Source organism: Strongylocentrotus purpuratus, unplaced genomic scaffold (assembly GCF_000002235.5).
Source record: "Strongylocentrotus purpuratus isolate Spur 01 unplaced genomic scaffold, Spur_5.0 spur5_scaffold_15, whole genome shotgun sequence".
NCBI classification, from domain to species: domain Eukaryota; kingdom Metazoa; phylum Echinodermata; class Echinoidea; order Camarodonta; family Strongylocentrotidae; genus Strongylocentrotus; species Strongylocentrotus purpuratus.
Window position 1 is genome coordinate 9,522,939 of NW_022145600.1, and position 22,823 is coordinate 9,545,761.

Sequence of the window (22,823 nt, forward strand, 5' to 3'; positions counted from 1 at the left end):
AGCACCCCAGCGCACACATACCTCACACCAACGCAGACACATACACACACACAAAACAGACATTGTCTTTTTTCTCTCGCCCGCTTCACCCGCTTGTATGTACATAATTTTGAGCGGGGGGCGAAATATTTTCTTCTCCGTTAATTGCTTGTTTTTAGAGGTGTTCCACCTCCTGGACATCTGGCCCTTCTATACATAATTTTTTCCAAGCAATCAATGCTACCGATGAGCTTTAAAAATTGATTTTGCGAATACGTTGCAACTCTCATAAAGTCGGCTTTTGTTGGATGAAATGTAGGCTGTAGACACATACAATATGATTTAATGAAATATGAAGTTAAAAAATCAGAAGAAAAACTAATTAGAACAAAAAACGTGGAGCACACAAATAATAAGCTGGTAATATTGAAAAACAATTGAATTCAAAACTGGTACCGTACTTAGTCTGGATTTTGCACAAAATACATGCATCATAAATACATTACAAATTATAGAATGATCTAGAATATTCGTTAGACATCTGACATACCCATATTGATGAAAATGTGTTGCTTTTGAATCGTCCCGATAGAATTGTGTAGATCTATTATGCCTATAATCGTCAAATTAGTTCAATGTTTGATGGTGTTTGATAAAGGTGAATTATTTTGCTCTGCTGGATCTCCAGTACATTAGCTGCAATGAATAGTCAACTATATTTGCCAGATTATATTACTCGCTGTTCTAAGGCATGCGTCATATCCGATTGTGAAATACAGACAGTACTTGAAAGGCCCAATACATGGTATTACCAATAGCAGTGTGTCACTAATCATTTGGTTCCTTCTGGATTTGTTGTGTTCTTTTGGATAACATTGTGGGTGTGGGGATTCCCCGACGACATAGCACAGTGTATAATTTAGATTTCATTATTTAGGTCCGTTATTCATCGCGCATTTCGATCCAGTTAATTATCACTACCACTAATAAGAAAACATGATAAAAAACACACCCCAGCGCACACATACCTCACACCCACGCAGACACATACACACACACACACAAAACTACAGAAAAATACTCTGCACAAACAGATCCGGTGTCACCATGCCATAGCAAACTTTGTTCGGCGGGGATAAACTACCGTCATATATTCTCATACACAGATATACAGTATGTTTCATTCAGAGACTTCATCTGAAGTTTTTTGTGTTTTTTTTTAAAGGAAAAAAAGTAAACCAAGAATATTGGTACTCAAACATCATCATTTTCATATAATTTTCACTTTCATCCTATTTACAAAGTAAATTTAAGTAAGATACATAATTATTATATTCTGTAAATGCATACATAAACGTGTAATTGTCTCCTATTCTCAATCGATTAAGGATACATGTATACGGCTATATGGTGGTGACAAAATGAAAAAAAAACTTTTTTTTTTAATTTCGATGTAAAATTAAACTTTAACGAAAAACCAGGCTGATTCTTAGCAACGGGATGCTCGAAATTCCTCATATTCGCTCGGGGTGTATTTTGATGACGAATAATATCTTTAACTACAATATTAAGTACAGAATCTTTTTTTTTTTGTGGGGGGTTCACTTACTTCGCTCACTTGTAGATCTTCAATGATTGCCCTGGGCGCCAAAATACCTACATACGCCACTGTTTAGTGGTGATTGCTATCTGCTCTGGTTGTTATATCGTGATGATATCAGAGGTCATTATTTGTAATAATGATCACACCTCTCGATTCTTCTCCGTTGAATTTTTGTTGATATAGTCTCAAAACAACGATAATCGTTAAAAGTAAAAGCAATCCTTTTTTACAATCATTTCATAACGGACTTGCAGGCCAGGAGGCAAATTATCATTCCCGCAAGAACTACATATCGGTCTCGAGAAACCGGCAATTCAGGTCCATCTAGCCGCTCGATTCCACTGGTCTTTCAAAAAGCAACGAAGGTTCTATTTCAATACGAATTTCCATTTCCTTCCGCAAATCCTACCTATTTTGACACAAACTATCATTACAATCTTAATAAATGTCAACTCTATTATTATGATTAGATTCTATTAAATTTTCATCACTCTGAAGTTAGGATAATAACGTGGGAGTTCATAAAGCCAAGGAATGGTTACATCTGGACCAGAATAAAATCGTTTTGCTAGCGGCGTACTGGGTTTACATGGCGTGTACTCTTTTGAATATCCTAGGACAAACCAGATTCTCCACATCAGTCCCTTCTCCCGGAGGAGACGTAGAAAACTCTCCAAAAAATGGATGCATCCACTACAAGGAGATAAGACTGTGAACAGATGTAATGTGTGCATTTGTCCGTCCGCTGGCGGCCATTTTGAAGTGTTAATCAGACCGCGTAACCAGTTCAGTATCAGCTTTTCGGCGTGCGCGGTTCCGCTACCTTCGAAATGGAAGAAGGGTTCCCTCGGGCATGTAGCCATGAACTCGTTGTCGACACACAGCCCCATGTTGTCGGATTGTCGGCGTCCATGTGGTGGAAGGGACGAACGACTGTCGTGATCGTAGCTCACCCGGTCTAAGGAGACCCCCGCGTAAGTCTTCCATGAGCTTGCTGAAAAGCGATGCTCCAGGCTCCTGGACAAGGCCAGAAAAAAGAGGGCGTCGTGCTGCATCGATGCTGCTAAAGAAAATAACAGAGATATCTAATTCGTATTATTTACATTAGCCCTTTACACACCGACGGATTTAATATATGCGTGTGTGTGTGTGTGTGTGTGAATGCGTGTGAGCGTGCGTGTGTTTTTATATTAAAAATGCCATCAAGTAAAGACTAGTTATGATATCATATACTACCAATGTTTCTATTCAAGGACATTACTCGATCATTAGAAAAAGGGGGAAAATAAATTACACTGGCTTGCTCGGGCTTCCGAGAATCTTTGAGAGAATTCACGGTATTTACCTGAATGCAATGGCAATCCCCACCCCCCCCCCCCCCCCCCCCGGGGGGGGGGAAACGAGAATTCACGTTAATTTTACCTTTTTGGGAGATGGCCCCGCGCCCAAGTGGGGGGGGGGGGTGCGATTTTTAAAATTTTCGAGGGCCCAAACAAATATATTAGTGCTCACTACCCCCCCCCCCCCCATATGGACATATTATACATACATGCATGTATATAAGTGTGCGTGTCTGTGCATGTGTGTAAATCCAATAAACACTGAATACTTTATTACACGATGACATATCATATAAAACATATTTAAGGCGTACTATTTATGGTCGTACGTTTTGTGCTGCGCAAAGATTCGATCAGCTTAATTTGGACCATTCCAAGAAGTGAATTGATTTATATGTACACAAACTCATGTACCCTTTACAGCTCATTTTATGTATGTAATTTCCAAAGAAAAAAGGGGTCAGTCAGTCAATCAATATTGCCTGACAATGAAGTCTAGAAAGTAAACGGGTTTCCTTGCATGCTTTGAAGACACTGCCAACGTTTAAATTTCACAGATAGGACATACGTGGCATATTCCTAGTTCCTGCAAAGTTCATTAATTTGATATTGGCTGCAACAGAAAGATACTATCTTTAATATGGTTCGATGGTAGACATAAACAATATGATTTAATGAAATAGGAAGTTAAAAAACAGACGAAGACATAACAAAATAGTAGAGAATTATTGGAGGACACAAATGAAAAAGTGGTGGTATTTAACAAAAATTCAATTAAAAACTGGTATTGTACTTAGTCTGGATTTAGCACAAATAACAAGATATACATGCATCATTAATACATTTTAAATTATAGAATGATCTACATCTCAATTATATTTTAATATAATATGCGTTATACGTACCCATAGTAGTGAAAATGTGTTGATTTTGAAAGGTCCCGATAGAATTTTGTAGACCTATATGGCCTATAATCGTCCAATTAGTTGAATTTTTAATGATGAATGCTAAAGGTGAACTATCATGTTTTCTTGACTGTCCAGTAGATCAGCTGCTGTCAAACTATTTGCCAGAGTAAATGTACTAGCTGTTGTAAGGCACGAGTCATGTCCGATTGTGAAATACAAGTGTTGTCTTGTACCACGTTCTTACAGTGTGTCACCAATCATTGGTTCATTTCGGATTATTTTCTTTTGTCATTGTGAGTTTGGGGATTCCCACAACGACATAGCACAGTGTATAATTTAGATTTCATTATTCAAGTCCGTTGTTCATCGCGCGCTCATATCCACTGTATCATTACCAGTGTGTCTTATGCCTAGGTCACATTTGCTCTACGGCTAGGATACGGCGGCCGTACGCCCCCGAAATCGAGAGATACTTGCGGCGGCAGCAGAGAATCTGCGGTGGCCTCAGGGTCACCCAAGGGCGTATCCCTATCTTTACAGGCCGTATGGGTCGACGTGGGATTATAACGCGGAGGTATAAGTGTTTTCATTTCTAGGTTCGCTTTAACGATTACACACGCCGTAGCCATGCCGTAGAGTGATTCCAAGGCGACCGTACGTCGGGCGTACGGTGGCCTTGCATTTAATATACTCCAGGGGTCAAGTGGTAACATCAGTCTGGCCGCACGGTCGCCGTATGGCCCCTCTTCAGCCACCCTGCGGCTAATACATTGCGTCTGCCGTAGCAACGGCCGTCGCAGGGACGCCCTAAGGCGACCGTGCGTCATCACTTCAAAGGCCGTACTGCAGCTGCAAATTTTCTTTCACCACAAATTCAAACTACGCCGTGCGCCTACCCTAACATATGTGACCGCTACCCGACCCCCCCCCCCCCACTCAGTGTTAATTAGGGTACGCGTATGCTTGTTCCCTCTTTTTGAAAGCACCCCCTATCTGAGGGCTGCCAACATTTCCGAACCCCCCCCCCCCCCCCCCTTTAGCGGGCTTTTCGCGGGCTTTTCCTGCCTTGGAGACCCCCCTAAATCAGGAAAAATGCTCAATGTACCCCCTTAATTCGGAATAATTTCTCAGGAGTCCAAACAGATGAGAGAAAAAGAGGAAAAAAAAAGTCAAATACACACCCTTTTTTTACAATCCTAGGGCCGGACTTTGTCGCACGAAAAGTACCCCTTTACCGGACATTTTGGTAACACGTGGTCATTCCGACCCCGGAGTGGGGAGGGGGGGGGGCCGGGGACCGCTACCGGATGTGACCGTGGGAATGCTGCGGCAGTCCTATAATTGCTATTGGCCGTAGATATTTTGGACCGCACGGCCGCCCCGGCAAATGTGACATAGGCATTAAGTCCCGTTCACACAGGATCTGCGTAGAGTTGCTGGTGTGACGTACCGACTACGCCGAAATTAGGCTGGGTATTCATGAAAAAAATGTTGGTTCGGCGTAGTTCCAGCGTAGGTTATGCGTAGACTGGCATACGAAGGCGTATGGTTAAGTACCCTGTGCATAGGCACCCCGTACATACGGCGTATGCAATTGGCGTATAACTACGCGTACGATGGTGTATCGTAGGGTTGCGTTTGTTAACGTCGGCCTGACGGACAGGTTTACTGACGGTCGCGTATGGTTGATTACTGACTGTGTGCGCAAGCTTTTACTGCTTCGTCGGACTGACGTAGGGTAGCGTAGTGTTGTGTAGACTTGCGTACAAAATTCATAATTTCTGCGTCTAGTGTCTACGCTGAAAGTACGCATTGTCGCGTACCCCCTTTGCGTCCCTCAGCGTACAGTTAGGTAGGCCAGGGTAGGGCAGCGTACGCTCGGCGTATTCGGTACGCAACAGTACGCAACTGTACGCATATCCCGGTGTAAAAGGGGCTTTACAGTGTGTCACCCATCATTGGTTCTTTTTTTGGATTGTTTTGGTTCCTTTAGATAAAACTGTGAGTGTGGGTTCCCCCCCCCCCCCATTAAAACCCCGCATTGGGTGAGGGGATTCCCCCCCCCCCCCCCAACGACATAGCACAGAGTATAATTCAGTTTTCATTTTCACTTTATTTCTATTTACAATGCAAACAAAAACTATGTAAAATTCATATCATATTCTGTAAATGCAAACAAAAACTTGTAATTTTCTCCTATTCTCAAATGATAGGATACATGTATACGGATACGGTGTTGACAAAATGTGTCAAAGTGAACCATGTATTCAAAAAAAAAATGCTTTATCTCAATTTTTTTATCCTCAAAACCAGACCCAAATAGAATCAGATATACTATTTTCACTAAGTATTTTAGCTGTGGCATTACATGATCATCAAATATAAAGAAGGCAGAAGGCTTCAGAAAGCATGTATGAAATATATTATCCTTAATTGGCATTTAGTTTAAAACAATTTACACATTTTTCTCTCTAGAAAGAATTAAAAGAATAATAGTATGATCCTCTTCAAAGTGTTTTGATAGAATATTCGTTAGACCATGGACCCTACTACAGATAGACTAATAATGAGAGTCTTTCTTTGATCACATCATGACCACCGCCACCTGATAATGTGTATGTTGATGAGGACATTCATTTGACGCGACAATGTTGATTATGTAATCACGAATTATCACAAAGAAAACCTTTTACATTTCTTCAGATTCTTTTCGCTGGGCCAGGGCGCAGAGTGTAGTTTCAGGAAAAGTACCGTGATTTAAGACCAGTTAGAGGAGCAGTGAACCCCAAATTATGACAATTTGTGTGATATTAGATTGATGACTTAAGAAGTGATACTGATGGACATACATCTGGACTTGCCAAACTTCGAAAAATACATATTCTTTACTGTCCTATTACCTTCTATTCCTTGGAAATTGATAGGATATGTTTTAAAATGAAGTTTGAAATCATCGTCTTTCAGCCAAATTTACAGGTTTCTCTTGTAAACTACTTCTAATTTTCTATTGAAAACATCATATACGTCAATATTCATAATTATGTAAGCCACAACTGCACATGCATTTCCATGATTTTAAGCGATTCAGTTTCTTTTGCGCAGGCAAAAGTTGAAAGCATGTTTGGAATGTCATTATGATACTTTTGACAGAGTCTATGAGAGTCAGGTGCATGGATATATTATGGTACCGTTTAGTGTCCATTTGTAGTAGGTCCATGGTTAGACATACCCAGGCGCGTACGCTGGATTTTTTCGAGGGGGGGGGGGGGGGGTTAAGAGGACATATTTATTTTTTTCCCCAAAATTTGGCCGATCGATATTTAGAGGGGTAAAGTCAGCTTTTGGGGTCATCATTACCATTTTTTTCTTTTCTTTTTTTTATAAAAAAATGTAAAGGGGGGGGGGGGTTCGTCCAAAACATACACATACAAAAGTCAAAGGGGGGGTTCAACCCCCAGTCCCCCACCCCCTGCGTACGCGCCTGGACATACCCATAATGGTGGAATTGGAAATGTGTTGCTTTTGAATGGTCCCGATAGATCCAAATGGCCTACAATCGTCAAATTAGTTCAATTTGTAATGTGTCATAACGGAAAACTATCATGCTCTGCTAATTCTCCAGTGCATCAGCTGCAGTGAATAGTCAAACTATTTACACGAGTAGTTTACACTAATACTTGCTGCTGTAAAGCACAACTCATATCCAGGCACGTAGCCACAGGGGGGGGGGGGTACGGGGGGGACGTGCCCCCCCCCAAAAAAAATTCAAGATCGGTTGAACTTTTTAGACCCCTTTTTTTTTACCTCGATCGATTACATGCAGGCGCGTACGCAGGATTTTTTCAAGGGGGGGGGGGGGGGGGTTTAACATTTATAAATCGGGCCGAAAATTTCGCAACGACTCAGCCAGCCGCTGAATAAGCGGGGGGGGGGGGGGGGGGGAGGGGGGGGTAAGAGGTCACTTTTTTTTTTTTTTTGGTCCCAAAAAAATCGCAACGACTCAGCCGACCGCTGAATAAGCAGGGGGAAGGGGGGGGAAGGGGGAGGAAGGGGGGGGGGGGGTAAGAGGACCATTTTTTTTTTTTTTTGGTCTCGAAATTTGACATTTTGCTCTTTTTTTTTTTTTTTTTTTATTAAAAAAAAAAAAAAAAAAAAAAAAAAAAAAGGGGGGGGGGGGGGGGGGGGGTCACAAAAAGGGGGGGGGGGGGGGGGGGGGGGGGTTTACACAAAAAAAAATTCCAAAGGGGGGGGGGGTTTAACCCCCAAACCCCCCCCCCCTGCGTATTGCCTGATTACATGTACATGTATGTGCCCCCCCCCCCCCCCCCCCCAAAAAAAAAAAAAAACGACAACATCAAACTCTGGCTACGTGCCTGCTCATAGCCTTTAATTGTGCATACGAAGTACTGACAGTGTGTCACCAATCATTTGGTTTCTTTTGGATTTTTTTGGTTATTTTGGATAACATTGTGGGTGTGGGGATTCCCCAAACAACATATATAGCACAGTGTATAACTAATAAAACCATTATAAAAAACACACCAAACCGCATGCATACCTCACACCACATACACACACATAACTACAGAAAAATATTCTGCATAAACAGATCCCCTTTAAGAGTGCCATGGGCAAACTTCGTTCGGCAAGGTTCAAATTTTACCATCCGATTGTCATACATTCCCATTAACAGATAATACAGTATGTGTAAATAAGAAAAAGTATGTTTCATTCAGAGATTTCATCTGAAGTTTTAGAAAATAAGAAAAAAAATGAATATCGGTAATCGAACATCATAATATTTGTATAATTTTCACTTGTATTCATTTTCATTTTTACAAAGTAAATTTCAAATAAGATACATATTATATTATGTAAAGGCATACAAAAAACGTTAGGAAACATGTACATGGCTGTGGTGTTGACAAAACAAAAAAAACTTTTAAAAAGACAGTGAAAGGGATCAACACATGGTGTTACCAATAATCTTCAATTATAAATACTTATTCACCGTGGATAAGTACAGATAACATCAACAGATTCATACGGATTGGTGACAACTTACAAATGCCTGAAACTACCTTTATGGGGAACAATAACCCTGAACAATAATAATTAAGGCCGTTAGGAGACATTCAAATGAGCATTAGGGGGGATATGATTCCAATATCAAGGCCTGAATGGGAGTTCAAAAGAATGTTAGCTTTCATGTGTGAGTGCATGTCCAAACGATTTGATTTTTGGGGATTAATTTTTCACATACACACTTGTATGTACTATGTAGACATACATGTACAACACCATAATAAATAGATCGTCGATGGCATAATCAATTAAATTTTACATGCATCAATGGATCGTCAGAAGCTTTATTCAAAGCTTGATGGAGAGAAGCCACACAGATTTCAACTTCTATAAGTAATATTTGAGCCTGATAGTTTCAATTTTAAATAGTATGCCTGACATTGAACCCAAAATATACAGTGAACAATATTTTGGGTGATATGTTCCTTTTTACAATGAAAGACTACAATGTCCTTATACACAGAACAAGATTCTGCCAATCTAAACATATACCTTCTATTTTTAAATAGTAAATTGCACTACCTATACAACTTATATAAAATTAAGAAAGATGATTGGGTAATGCATTTCTTCCAATTAATAAATAAAACTGTATTGTCAGAATTTTCGGGGAATAAGGTTTAATTTATTAATTTGCAAATAAGCATTACCCAATCATCTTTCAAATGCCTCTTTTGGACGCCACAAAGAGGACATTAACTGATACTTAAATAAATTGATTTACAAATACATGTATATAACGCTATGAATTTACACTGGAGTAACATACAAGCATTATTAAAGACTAGATTCTCCAAGGAGAATTTAAAATCCATCAGTATACACGGTAATATCCTCCTGGCTCGAAACGGATGATCTCAAGTTTTCAGCATTGTAGTTTTCTTTAAATAGAGATATCCATCCCCCCCCCCCCCCCCCCCCCCCCCGGGGAAACAAAACATAAAAAGAGAGAGATAGAGGGGCAATTAGTTGCAATATGTAATAATTTAAACAAAATTCACAATGGGAAAATGTAATTTTGACATTATTCAGATTTGAGACTAAAAAACGTCTTAAACGTTAAGTAAAGAGTAAAGACTCATAAATAAGACAGATCATGGTACAACAATCTAAGTATACTTCGCATAAATACCATTTGTAATACAGCTCGAATAAAATCACATTTCTTTTCTTGAGTTGTTCACTTAATTACTACATTTGGATGATTAGAGACTCATTCAGATATGATACACTGCAGCAGTTTTTTAAACCTGTATAAGAATGGCAACTACGCCCATCAAAGGTCCCATGCGTATGCACTGAGCTCTGTTTTATAAGATACATAAATGTGGAGTGTAATACACTTATATCACTAACCGGTGTGTTGGTTCAGTCAGTAGAGCGTCCGCCTCACAACCGGGAGGTCGTGGGTTCGAAACCCGGCCGTGTCATACCAAAAGACGTTAACTCTTATCATGCCACAGGGCTAATCCCCATTGTGCCAAGCCCCAAATCCCCCCGTGCCAGGTTGTTTCGGAGATAATCTTTAACTTAATAACAATTTGGAGTGGACTTTAAAAGATTATTATTATTAATTAAAAAGAACTGCCACAGATTATCGCAGCATATTTGAATCGGGCTTACACCTGAACAAAACTCTAACAGATAGGACATCCCTCAAAATATGCTTACTTACAAATGGTCACACTCAAAGTGCTAAAAACAGCGCCTTGACCAACATCGTACAGTATGCATGAAAAAGAGAACAATTGTAGTTCCACCGCTTCTCACACCTTTCTCTGTCAGTGCATGCTGTTCCACCAGTCACATCTGACCAGGTCAAAACAAGACTCTTTATCCCGAAGAATGAGCAATAACAGTATATATTCAAACTCTATTCACACCCATGTGCAATAGCTCTTCTTCTTGATTACACTTGTACAGCTTTTATTTAGGTTCTTCTAAAGCTGTTAAATCTAAAGACATCACAACCATGAAGGTGAAAATAGACACGAGTTAAGCGACAGAGAGCTCTGGATCTTGGAACCGAAGAGCTAATGTCTCTAACAACCAGCTTGTGTTAGGCTTGTATGATATATCAGCAATTCATATAGCTATAATTCAAACCTAAAAGCAAGCAAGTGATTGAAATGGTCTGGCATTAGGCACAAAGGGATTAAGTAGCCAAGAAGTTAATCACACAAAGGAAAATGACATGTTGCGAATGAAACAGCAGTTCCCATAAAAAGCCATATGCTTCTTTGATCATGCGAATGTCCAGTGGTGAACTACACCATGGCATGTAGAGAATTGAATCCACTTTGACAGGATATCCTCTAGTTCTTCAGGGCTTCTGGTCAGGTCATCACGGCTTGGGGGTAGCCCCTTGAACTGATGTAATTCAACATAGAAAGAAAGCTGCATGCAACATGATCTCGCAATAGAATCCAGATGCGCCCTGGGTCGTGTAAATGTCTGCTTGTTAACTATGGCAGAAAGAGTCTTTAGTCCATGTGAGAAGTTATCAACTAGCTCCTGAGGGCTTCTAATCTGGCCTGCATGGCTTGAAGGTCGTCCCCTTCTTCTTCTTCCTCCTCGCTCTCTGGACCTGCTGTAGCGCCCTCTGCTGGTCCGGGTAGCTCAGCGCTGACTTCTGGCGCTGTGGAGAGTGCACCTGCATGGTAAAGAAATTAGCAATGAGAAAAGACAAGATATTATATCATTGTTGAACTCGTTCATTAGGTTGGTGTCAATCAGTAGGAAGGAGTTCTTTGACACACAAAAGAGATTGATGCACCTTTTTTTTTCTAGACTAATCATATTTGGAAACCATACTCAACTCTTCTTTCAGTATTGCTGGGAATTTTTAAAACAACGAAAGAGGAAGTGAAAGAAAAAACCCAACTAGAGACATGTACATGGAGGCCTATCCATGAAAAGCTCAGATAAACTTTGTGTATTTTGCCTTACACTTACATTTCCTCTCTATTCTTCATTTTGACACTGTCCTCTCCATTCTTTTACTCAATGGCATCTCTCTATATCATAAATCTAACCATTTTCTTTCTTTAAGCCATCATTATACCAAGCATTCTGGATAGCTTCCACTTTCCAATGTAAGGAATAAATGCACTATCTGTTCCAAGAATACAAATTACTGATCCAAATATATTATTTGGTGTCACCTGTGACTGGGATGGGAAGAGAGATTTGAATCACTGTGACCCTTGGGTCTCTATAACTGATTGGGGGTGTGGAAGTACACCACTATACCGGGACTTTCCCCTACTCTTCAACAAAAAGTGTGGCTGGTTCTTAACGTGCAAAGATTGTGACTCTCCTCTACATGGGACCTCCATTTAATGTCCTATCCGAGGGACGCAGTTTTTTTTCCACTGTAACCTAGCCTGCATCTATGACACTTGGGAGGGGCACATCAAAAAACAACAAAGGCTTCAGTTCTCCGCCAGGGATAGATTTGACCCATGACCTTTGGTTCGACAGGCAGATGCTTTACCAACTGAGCCTACTCCTCCCCTCCTCATTAAACAAACCACACAGACATGATGCTTCCCATACTAGACATATCATCACCCTGGGGGGCGTTTCACAAAGCCTTTTGTCAATGACAAATAACAGAAATCAGAGACAAATCTGCTGATAACCAATCAGAAGCAAGGATTTCAGTAGCTTATAACACAAATTGTCACTGATGACAAGTTTTGTGAAACGCCCCCCAGATCTTCACTGTCATTAAAGAGAAGGTTGAGTTCTGGGAAGAGGTGACAAATAATTTGTGAGCGTTATCATTGTATTATGCAAGTGTGGAAGAACATGAGATAAAAAATATTTCCTGAAAAGCATGGCTCTTCAAATGCCTTAATATTCTAAATATGGCATGTAGCATCATAATAATCAGGACGGAATTTTATGCCACATGTTTGTGTAGTCCCATATACATCTTTCTGTGTACGGTGATTGTAACTTTACCAAGACGGGACCAAATTTCTTATCATTTTGATGATTCCCGAACCTTGCAGTACACACCAATACTTATATGCTAGATGATCAACCTTCTCTGATCGATTCCACAACGTTTCTTTCACAATGCAATCGCATGACTAGAACTCAACTTCATCTTTAAAGGGAACCAAAATCTTCATACTAAGTTACTTTTATTGTAAAGTTTCAGATATTTTAATAAAATCAGTGAAAATTTGAACAAAAATCGGGCAAGGAATAAGGAATTTAGAGCTTTTTGAAATGACTAGTCACTAGAGGGCGATATTTAATTTGATGACATCATCTGTGGACAACTCTCCATGCCTTTTGTACATCAAATTTCATGTTTTTCCTTCTTTCTTGTGATTGAGATAATCTACTCCCCTGAAAGCAAGGTATAGAATGCAAAATGATATTCTACTTCACATGTTATGAAGTCGGATCAAGAACACAAATAAATATGAAAAAAACGAAAGAATTGTGAAATTTGAAGCACAAAAGGCATGGAGAGTTGTCCACAGATGATGTCATCAAATTAAATATCGCCCTCTAGTGACTAGGCATTTCAAAAAGCTCTAACTTCCTTATTCCTTGCCCGATTTTGTTCAAATTTTCACTGATTTTATTAAAATATCTTAAACTTTACAATAAAAGTAACTTAGTATGAAGGCAATGTTTGTTTAATCCGAATTGTTTGTTTCTTACCTGCCGTGAGCTCATAGAGTATCTTATCAATTTCCTCCTGGGTGGCATCCTCTTCTACATCGTCTAATGATTCAAACGTATCCTCCATCATCTCCTCAATGATACCAGCCTGGTGAAAGAGAAGTATGAAGCATTACTAGACTGAACGATATCTTGATGTTTGTAACAATAATTAGAGGGAGTGTCATGGTCGAGTGGTTTAAGGCGCTTGACCAGAGATGCAAAGGTCTAAGGTTCGAATCCCGACACGGCACTAATATCCTTTGGCAAGATATTAAATTGCACTTGCTACTCTCCACCCAGGTGTTAAATGGGTACCCGGTAGGATGCGACCGTCATTGTTGGTCAAACAGTTTTTGAGCATCATGTAACGCCTGGCTGGAATGCTCCCCAGGAAATGGAGATTGTGCACACAGTGTGTGCAGGCAAGCACTGAATCCAATGACCGGGGTAATAGTATATTTGTAAAGTGCTTAGAGACATTTGTATAAAGGAGCTATAAAGAGCTAAATATTATTATTATTATTATAAAAGATGTAGTATTGCCCTTTGCGACCCAAAAATCTTGAAATCTACGGTCAGTTTAATTTTTTTTAATTACCGTTTTTTAGAGAAAAAATGTATTAAACCATTCAAAACAGAAATATCAGCCCAAAGAGGGAGGGAAAACAAAGATTTCCTGACCGACCTACGCATGTTTTGGCAATACAACATCTATTTTTTAGATCTAATAGTGGGTTCTTATATAGCACTCATGTTTATCACACTTGACACTGTTGGTGCTCCAATGTTATTGCCCAAGCTTTAGCACGGCTGCCATTATGGTGCTCGAGCATTTCGAGGCAATAATTCCTGCCAGGTACCCATTTACTTCACCTGGGTCGGGTGGGACAAATGGTAGTTTTAATGTTTTTCAAAAAGACATTGGCGATGTGGCAGGGATTTGAACCCCATACCTTGCGATTCGTAGTCCAGGGACTTATCCACTAGACCACAAATCTCTTCAATATGCAATAAAATGGACAGATAAACTAATTTAAATTGATCTTTTATTGTTATTCATGCGTTAGATGGCTTGTTTACACTAGCAAAATATTAATAAACTACAAAAAAAAGTTGGAAAATTTCATCAATACATATACACAACCTTCACTTCAATACAGAGACCAATCATTTGGTAAACCCTAGCTTTAAACATTACCTGAAACCCAATCACGACCCTAATCCTAATCCTAATTCTAATCCTATGTATATGTCAACAACAAAAAATCAAGCTAATGTTGGGGGGGGGGGGGATGTTGGATGACCGAAACTAAAATAAGTCTGCGGAACTGCTGTTTCTCATTCACAGTGACGCATGAAGTTATCAAGTGACCATCCATACTAAATGGCGCATACCTCTCAGATCCTCTATTTAGTAACTTAAAGATGGTTATGATAATGCGATTGCATTGTGAAAGAAACGTTGTGGAATCGATAAGAAAAGATTGATCATCTAGTATATAAGTATTGGTGTGTACTGCAAGGTTCTGGAATTATCAAAATGATAAGAAATTTGGCCCGGTCTTGGTAAAGTTACAAGCACTGTACACAGAAAGATGTATATGGGACTACGCGACACGTGCACGATATCTATCAGGTCAAAATAGATATAATATTTTACCAAATATATCAATTAGTACCGGTAGGCGGTTTCTGGGCAAAATTTGTATCATTACGTATTAATCAAAACATATTCTTCACATGATTGGTAATAAGAGCTTCCATTTCATTTTTTGAGATTGGGGCGTTTCCAAAACTGGTCTTTACCTTTAAACCCACTCTGCTACATGTATCATGTTTCAGACCACTCCAAAGATACCTTGTGGGCTAGTGCTCCCAAGGCACTTTATTGAACTGTACGCATCGACTAACCTTCATCATTTCTTTTGATAGTTCCATCATGGTAGCTTGAATCTCTGGCACCTTGACCAATGATTGCATGGCTTTCATCACGACTGTGCTCTTCTCCAATGCTCCGCTTACTCTCAGTAATGCTGATTGGTTGAAAAGATCAGACATGTTATAAATATGGCATTCTTCATGAATCATGATAAATGTGACCCAGTAGGATGCTTAAGTCACTGTCATTGAATTAACACTGTAGGTGTGTATATAAAATGATGTCTGGGTAGTATACAAATGATGCATGGTATATTGTTCCAAATTCTAGAAGCAGTTACACTACTACTACTACTACTAATATTACCACTGCCACTACCACCAACACCACCAACACCACTACCACTACTACCACTACAACTACCACTTCCACTACCACTACCAGTACCACTACCACTACCACTACTACTACTACTACTACTACTACTACTACTACTTCTACTACTACTACTACATGTAACACTACCACTACCACTACTACTACTACTACTACTATTACTACTACTACTACTACTACTACTTCTACTTCTACTACCACTACCACTACTACTACTACTACCACTATCACTACCACTTCTACTACTACTACTACTACTACTACTACTACTGCTGCTGCAGCTACTACTACTACTACTACTACTACTTCTACTACCACTACCACTACTACTGCTACTACCACTATCACTACCACTTCTACTACTACTACTAATACTACTACTACTACTACTACTACTACTGCTGCAGCTACTACATTTTATCATTATCCTCATCGTTGTCATTATCATTTGGATCACCCGGGCTACTACTCACCTTGCTGGTTCTTCATCTGCATGCCTACCGAGTTCAGATGAGCCTTGGAGGTGTAGATGCGATTCTTGGCCTTCTTCGACTGGATCAGTTCCTTGGCTAGGATTTTGCAGACGTCCATGTGATTCTTCTTGGCAGAATCCTTGATTGACCTTTTGACCTTTGCCTCTGCCACTTCAATTGCTGCCATAATATGATGAAGGATTTAAAAGAATGGTGTAAGTATGACAAGCTGGTCAATAAAATAAAGGCGCCTAGAAATACAATTGAGTACACAATATGAACAGGATTAGAGTTTCGAAAATAATATCGCTAGTGATATTTGTTTGTCTCGCAATGTATGGTAAACAAGGGATCTAAAAGATCACAAAGTTTCATGCACCACTGCAACATTATGTCAGGTGATAAAATATAACGTAAGCATTAGAGTTATTTCAATGGTACAAATAGAACTCTAACTGAAATCGGTATCAAATTTTTCTTGTTTTCATTCTTTTGCCATGATAATTATTGATGTCTTAAAGATAAACTTGAGTTCTGGTAAAAAAAGAAAATTAATTCTCACAGAATCAAACGAAAATTACACTGAATGTTCAAGATTACAAATAAATGACATGTGCCAAACAATTTTGGAAGAAAATGTATACTGGCTGAATAATGAGCATAGAAAGACAAGGAAATCAAGGTAGTACTAGCCCCGACACCATGTGTGTTGTCCCATATACAGCTTTCTGTGTACAGTGTTTGTTACTTTACCAAGACTCGGTCAAATTTATTATGATTTTGATGACTCCAGAACCTTGCAGTGCACACCAATACTTACATGCTACATGATCAACTGTTTCTGATCCTTTCCACACCTTTTCTTTCACAATGCAATCGCATTACCAGTACTAAAGTTTATCTTTAAGAACACTTTCAGGAATTTTTACTCTTCTTCCCACTAAGTTTCTAATACATATCAATGGAATTTTAAACTATTTTACACCACGAGTCAAAACGTTAAATAAGTCTTTTAAATGAAATAAAATAATCAAATCCATAAATGAATTCCATATTGTAACAGGCAGCATTATAGCCTAGAAAAAAAGCATATTTTTACCAAAACAAAACAAAATATATGTGTACATTTTTTAGCTAATCGAAAGAAGCCACATCTGTAAATCATTTCACTCTATGACTTTGAATCTGAAAGCATAAGAGAATATTTTTGCTCATTTTATAGCCAATGTGGTCAAAAATTTCTGGGGGAAAAGTTTTGATTTGGGATGAATCGCTCACATCTAATTTGCCTGTCCAGTTGGCGGCCTTCTTTCCTCAAAGCAGAAGTCCACTCACGTACCTAAAATTAAAACAACCAAAGAAAAGTTTAAAACTTAAAATAAAAATCGTCAGGTACATGCAAGCCATGGAAGTTGCTTTGAACCAAATGGAGACTGAAATCATCTGGGTAGATGACATGTATATATGTAGCAAAGAATCCTACACAGATACTTGACTTTGCCAATTTAATGAGATTTATATCTCCTCTACTCTGCTCTTTATCGTTTTTCTTTTGTTTATTAGAGGTAAAAACCAGTATTGGAAACGCCCCAATTTCAAAAAATGAAATGGAAGCTCTTATTACCAATCATGTGAAAGAGTATGTTTTGACTAATACATGATGATAACAAATTTGCTGGGAAACCTCCTACTAATTGATATATTTGGTAAATTAGTTTATCTATTGGTATGTGAGAGATAAACGCACGTGTGCGTAGTCCGATATACATCTTTCTGTGTACAGTGCTTGTAACTTTACGAAGACTGGGCCAAATTTCTTGCAGTACACACCAATACTTATATGCTAGATAGATCTAGATCAATCTTTTCTGATCGATTCCACAACGTTTCTTTCATAATGCCATCGCATGACCATAACTGGTCTTTATCTTTAACATTTCTTCTTTTATAAGTTTCTCTGCTTCTTTTGTTTTATTTCTCTTCGAATTCTCCTTGCTTACACTAATCCATTGAATGCTCTTTGTTATAACCTTTCATGTACATGTAGATTGTATCTCAGACTTTGGTTTTTGACAAGAGTAGTGACAAATAGCGAGGAAAAATTATCCTCAATAATATGGGGAGGGAAGGAAAGAAAAGGAGCATTAGGAACACTTAAAGATAAAGTTGAGTTCTGGTCATGAGATTGCATTTTGAAAGAAACGGTGGGGAATCAATCAGAAAAGATTGATAATTTAGCATATAAGTATTGGTTTGGTGTGTACTGCAAGGTTCTGGAGTCATCAAAATCATAATAAATTTGGCCCAGTCTTGGTAAAGTAACAAGCACTGTACACAGAAAGATGAATATGGGACTACACAAATGGTGCCGGGCCTACTTACCTTGATTTCCTTATCTTTCTTTACTCAGCCAATCTACATTTTCTACCAAAATTGTTTGGCAAATGACATTCATTTGTAATCTTGATCATTCAGTGTAAGTTTCATTTGATTCTGTGAGAATTTTTTAATATCTTTTACCAGAACTCAGTTTATCTTTAACTCTGTGTTAACGTATAAACTTACACCTTTCTGGCTTCATACAGACATCATGTAAGTTTGAGAGGTAACTAAAACTTTCTTCTCTTTCAATATTCCCTTTGTCTTCTTCTTCATCTGTATTTTTACATTTATTTTGGAGTAGCGTCTACATGAGGAGTATAATCAACTTCATATACTGTAGGTTCTAGATGATCTAAGAGATCAATTTCTTCTCCTCTGAATCTTCTGATTCTTCTCTACTACTTTTTATTCAGACATCTTTATTCAGACATCTTGTCTGCCCCTCTCATATATCTTTTGTTCTTCTTACACAGATACATGTGCAATTTATTTTGAACATTGATTCTTTTTTCTTTTACTTCCTAGATCTATTCTTCTCTTATTATTCCTCCTCCTCTTCTCCTTCTTCTTCTTCCTCTTCTTCTTCTTCTTCTTCTTCTTCCTCCTCCTCCTCCTCCTCCTCCTCTGCTTCTTCTTCTTCTTCTTCTTCCATCATAACTTCCCCTCCTACTACTTCATTTGTTCTTACTCTTGTTCATGTTTAGCCTTAAGGGCTCTCTCGAAATGTTTTTTTAATGATATTATTCGAGAGAGCCTTAAACGGCTCCCATACCCCTGCACGGAGAGGCATGTAAACAAAACTCAAAAGTGGTCCAAAATCACACTTTCGCGCACCCGACCAATATTGGACAGTGGCTTTGATAAATTTTGTCGTAGTTTTGGTCTTAATTAGCGCTTTAATTTCAAAATCGGATCTAAAAATAACAAAATAAGAGCAATTTTCTTACCAGACCGATACAGCTCAGCTCCCTTTTCACGTGTACCGTGTGAATTCACGATGTCTACACAATGGTGATGACCTCTGACTGGCACTTCCGTAATTGTGGGTAAATTGTGCTGCTTCCGTATAATGCGCTGTATGAGTGTTATTCAGCGCATTATACGGAAGCAGCACATTTACGAAGTGCTAGTCAGAGGTCATCACCATTGTGTAGACATCGTGAATTCACACGGTACACGTGAAAAGGGAGCTGAGCTGTATCGGTCTGGTAAGAAAATTGCTCTTATTTTGTTATTTTTAGATCCGATTTTGAAATTAAAGCGCTAATTAAGACCAAAACTACGACAAAATTTATCAAAGCCACTGTCCAATATTGGTCGGGTGCGCGAAAGTGTGATTTTGGACCACTTTTGAGTTTTGTTTACATGCCTCTCCGTGCAGGGGTATGAAAGCCGTTTAAGGCTCTCTCGAATAATATCATTAAAAAAACATTTCGAGAGAGCCCTTAAGGCTAGTTCATGTTACTAGTTTTACTGTTCCTTTTCTTTTTCCTGTATTAATTTTATTATGATGATTGCCTTCACTTTCTTTCTTCTTCTTTTTCTTCTTCTCATTCCGATTCTCCCTTCTTCCGCCTTTTTCATCTCTTGGTCTTCTTCTTTCACGTTGCCATTGCCGTTTGATGACCTTCGAAAGACTGTCGATCTATCATTTTTTAAATCTCTCGTCTACACAATTACGCATCAACACACACTGGTCGTCTGCCGAACTTCGAACACTCAACAAACTTACAAACACAAATAATAGTTACTGGGACCGAAGACAAAACGGACGCCTACAAGTGAGAACTAGGTCTACAACTTTCGACTCTGATTTCAACTCATACAAATATCACATAAATATTCCATTACCTGATCCTTCGGGTCTTTCTTAGCTTCTTTCCCAAACAGCCCCATGATTCAAGAAGATGATTTCTGCTTGTGAGAAATTCACAAAATAAATATACCGTCTCCTCTGCTCTGCTGCTCTAGTTTAGTGTTGATACTGCGCCTAACTGAAGTAAGCGCTCAATGAAATCGAAACATAACATTACAAAATCGCCCATTACATTACTCGCACAGTTTCATACATCTCTTTCGTTCACTTTCCTTGTAGATGATAACAATGTAATATTTGAGTTTACGTATATATATTTAGGCATATTGCAGACCTAATTACTAGTAAGTATTAACATCACCACGCACGGTAACTAAGAATAGTATAGATGGATGTGTTGTCAATTCGAATCTTTTCATTGTCCACATAGATTATATAGGCCTCACTATGAAATTTAAAAAAAATGATTACAAAATATGGCATAGGGGCCTGTAGAACTATCTGATATGGCCATTTGATGACATGATGTAAAAGGTAAAAGTTAATATGGATAAATGATACATGCTATTCCTGGTAGAAAAGAACCATGATACAAGCTGTTACATAAGGAAACGATTGGCAATTAAACAGCACCTTGAGAGAGAAATAGCGAGGAGCAGGGGCGTACGCAGGATTTTTTCAAGGGGGGGGGGTTTAAAATCTGGCCAAAAATATTTTGCTCCCGAAAATTTGAAAATCGCGCCGGCCGAAAATTCGCTCAGTGGGGGGGGGGGGGGGGGGGCGGGGGGGGGGGGGGTCAAGCGGACACTTTTTTTTTGGTAGTCCAAAAAAAAATCCAAAAAAAAAATTGCAACGACTCAGCCAACCGAAAAGTCGCTCAGTGGGGTGGGGGGGTAAGCGGACACTTTTTTTGTTGTTGTTGGTAGTCCAAAAAAAAAATTGCAACGACTCAGCCAACCGAAAAGTCGCTCAGTGGGGGGGGGGGGGGGGGGGGGGGGGGGGGTAAGCGGACACTTTTTTTTTTTTTTTGGTCTCAAAATTTGAAAATTTGACATTTTTTTATCGTTGGGGGGGGGGGGGGTAAGGTCACTTTACGTTAGCCGTGGGCATAATTTTTTTTTTTTTTTTTTTTTTTAAATTTAAAAAAACAAAAAACAAAAAAAAAAAACAAAAAAACAAAGGGGGTTTTTTTTTTTTTTTTAGGGGGGTTTACACACATAAAAATACCAAAGGGGGTTTGAACCCCCAAACCCCCCCCCCCCCCCCGCGTACGCCCCTGGCGAGGAGAGCTAAATCTTAAGATCAGAGAACAAATTAAGAGAGAGAAAGAGATCTCTTTCTCTCTCTTTGATCGAGGGAAAGAGAGAGAACCCAGCCGGCAGGAAGAGGGGGGGGGGGTCCCAATCCGTGAGAAAATATTAGTTGCGACTCAGCCGTCGGTGAATAAGCCGGGGGGGGGGGTAGGAGGCACTTTTTTTTGGTCCAATTTTTCAGTAAATATTTTGCGCCCACTCAGTCAGCGGTGAATAGGCAAGGGGGGGGGGGGGGGGGGTGAGACCACTATTTTTATTTTTTGGACCTAATTCGTGAGATTTTTTTTTGGTTTTTGTAATTCTTTTTTTGTTGTTGACCCGTCAGCCCCCCCCCCCCCCCCCCCCCCCCGCGGTGCAGAGGATCCAACCGGCGTCAAGAGGAGGGGGGGGGGGGTAGCCAAATCTTAATACAAAATTTAGTGCCGTCTTAGCCGACCGGCGAATAAGCGGGGGGGGGGGCGCTTTTGTTTTTGTTTTATAAAGGTTAACTTTACGTTATTATCCTATTTTTTTATCGTTTGGGGGGCTGGGGGGGCCCGGGTTGGAAAAATCGTTACGTGGATCCGCCCCTGTGTATAGGAAGAGAAAGGGGTCGAAGTTGGGCTAACATTTGTTCAAGGTGTTTCCACACACACACAAACCCACACACACACAAAAAGAAATTGTCATCAGGAAGAATTGTGCAGTACCGATGAACTGAGTTTACGGTTGGCCGAGGTCTATAATGTCGGATTCTGCCCACATTGCTGTCCACTTCGTCGGTAACTTCAGCTTTTTGTAAAGGCTAAAAATAGAACTGTGACGCTCTGTCAGCTGCACTTCGCTCATCTTGCTCCACTCGGCTCAAGAACCTAGCTTCCGTCTACAAACAATATACCAGGGCAGCGTTTCTCGAAACCGTCTTAACTACAAGTTCACCGACATCCCATTGAAACGCGTGTTAAACTTAATACACGCGTT

At 39.5% G+C, this 22,823-nt stretch overlaps 2 protein-coding genes across 2 annotated transcripts; both read right to left on the reverse strand.

Moving 5' to 3' along the window:
* Nucleotides 1-1,690: 1,690 nt before the first annotated feature.
* LOC105443354 lies at nucleotides 1,691-3,497 on the reverse strand. The gene is made up of 2 exons (XM_030986465.1): nucleotides 3,491-3,497; nucleotides 1,691-2,642 (listed from the first exon to the last, which is right to left on the reverse strand). Exons 1-2 carry the CDS (start codon nucleotides 3,495-3,497, stop codon nucleotides 2,059-2,061), a joined length of 591 nt encoding a protein of 196 aa, XP_030842325.1. The 3' UTR covers nucleotides 1,691-2,058.
* Nucleotides 3,498-9,907: 6,410 nt separating this feature from the next.
* LOC576178 (charged multivesicular body protein 3) lies at nucleotides 9,908-20,732 on the reverse strand. The gene is made up of 6 exons (XM_011676406.2): nucleotides 20,586-20,732; nucleotides 17,631-17,691; nucleotides 16,353-16,532; nucleotides 15,516-15,637; nucleotides 13,602-13,710; nucleotides 9,908-11,568 (listed from the first exon to the last, which is right to left on the reverse strand). The coding sequence occupies exons 1-6, from the start codon at nucleotides 20,628-20,630 to the stop codon at nucleotides 11,423-11,425; spliced, it is 663 nt and encodes a 220-aa protein (XP_011674708.1). The 5' UTR covers nucleotides 20,631-20,732; the 3' UTR covers nucleotides 9,908-11,422.
* Between the last annotated feature and the right edge of the window lie 2,091 nt (nucleotides 20,733-22,823).

Coding starts and splice junctions, on each gene's coding strand:
- LOC576178 (XM_011676406.2), bottom strand. CDS start 20,630: ATGGGGCTGTTTGGGAAAGAAGCTAAGAAAGACCCGAAGGATCAG. Junction 17,692..20,585: donor AGAAAGACCCGAAGGATCAG/GTAATGGAATAT, acceptor TTTTAATTTTAG/GTACGTGAGTGGACTTCTGC. Junction 13,711..15,515: donor TATCAAAAGAAATGATGAAG/GTTAGTCGATGC, acceptor CTCTTTCACCAG/GCTGGTATCATTGAGGAGAT.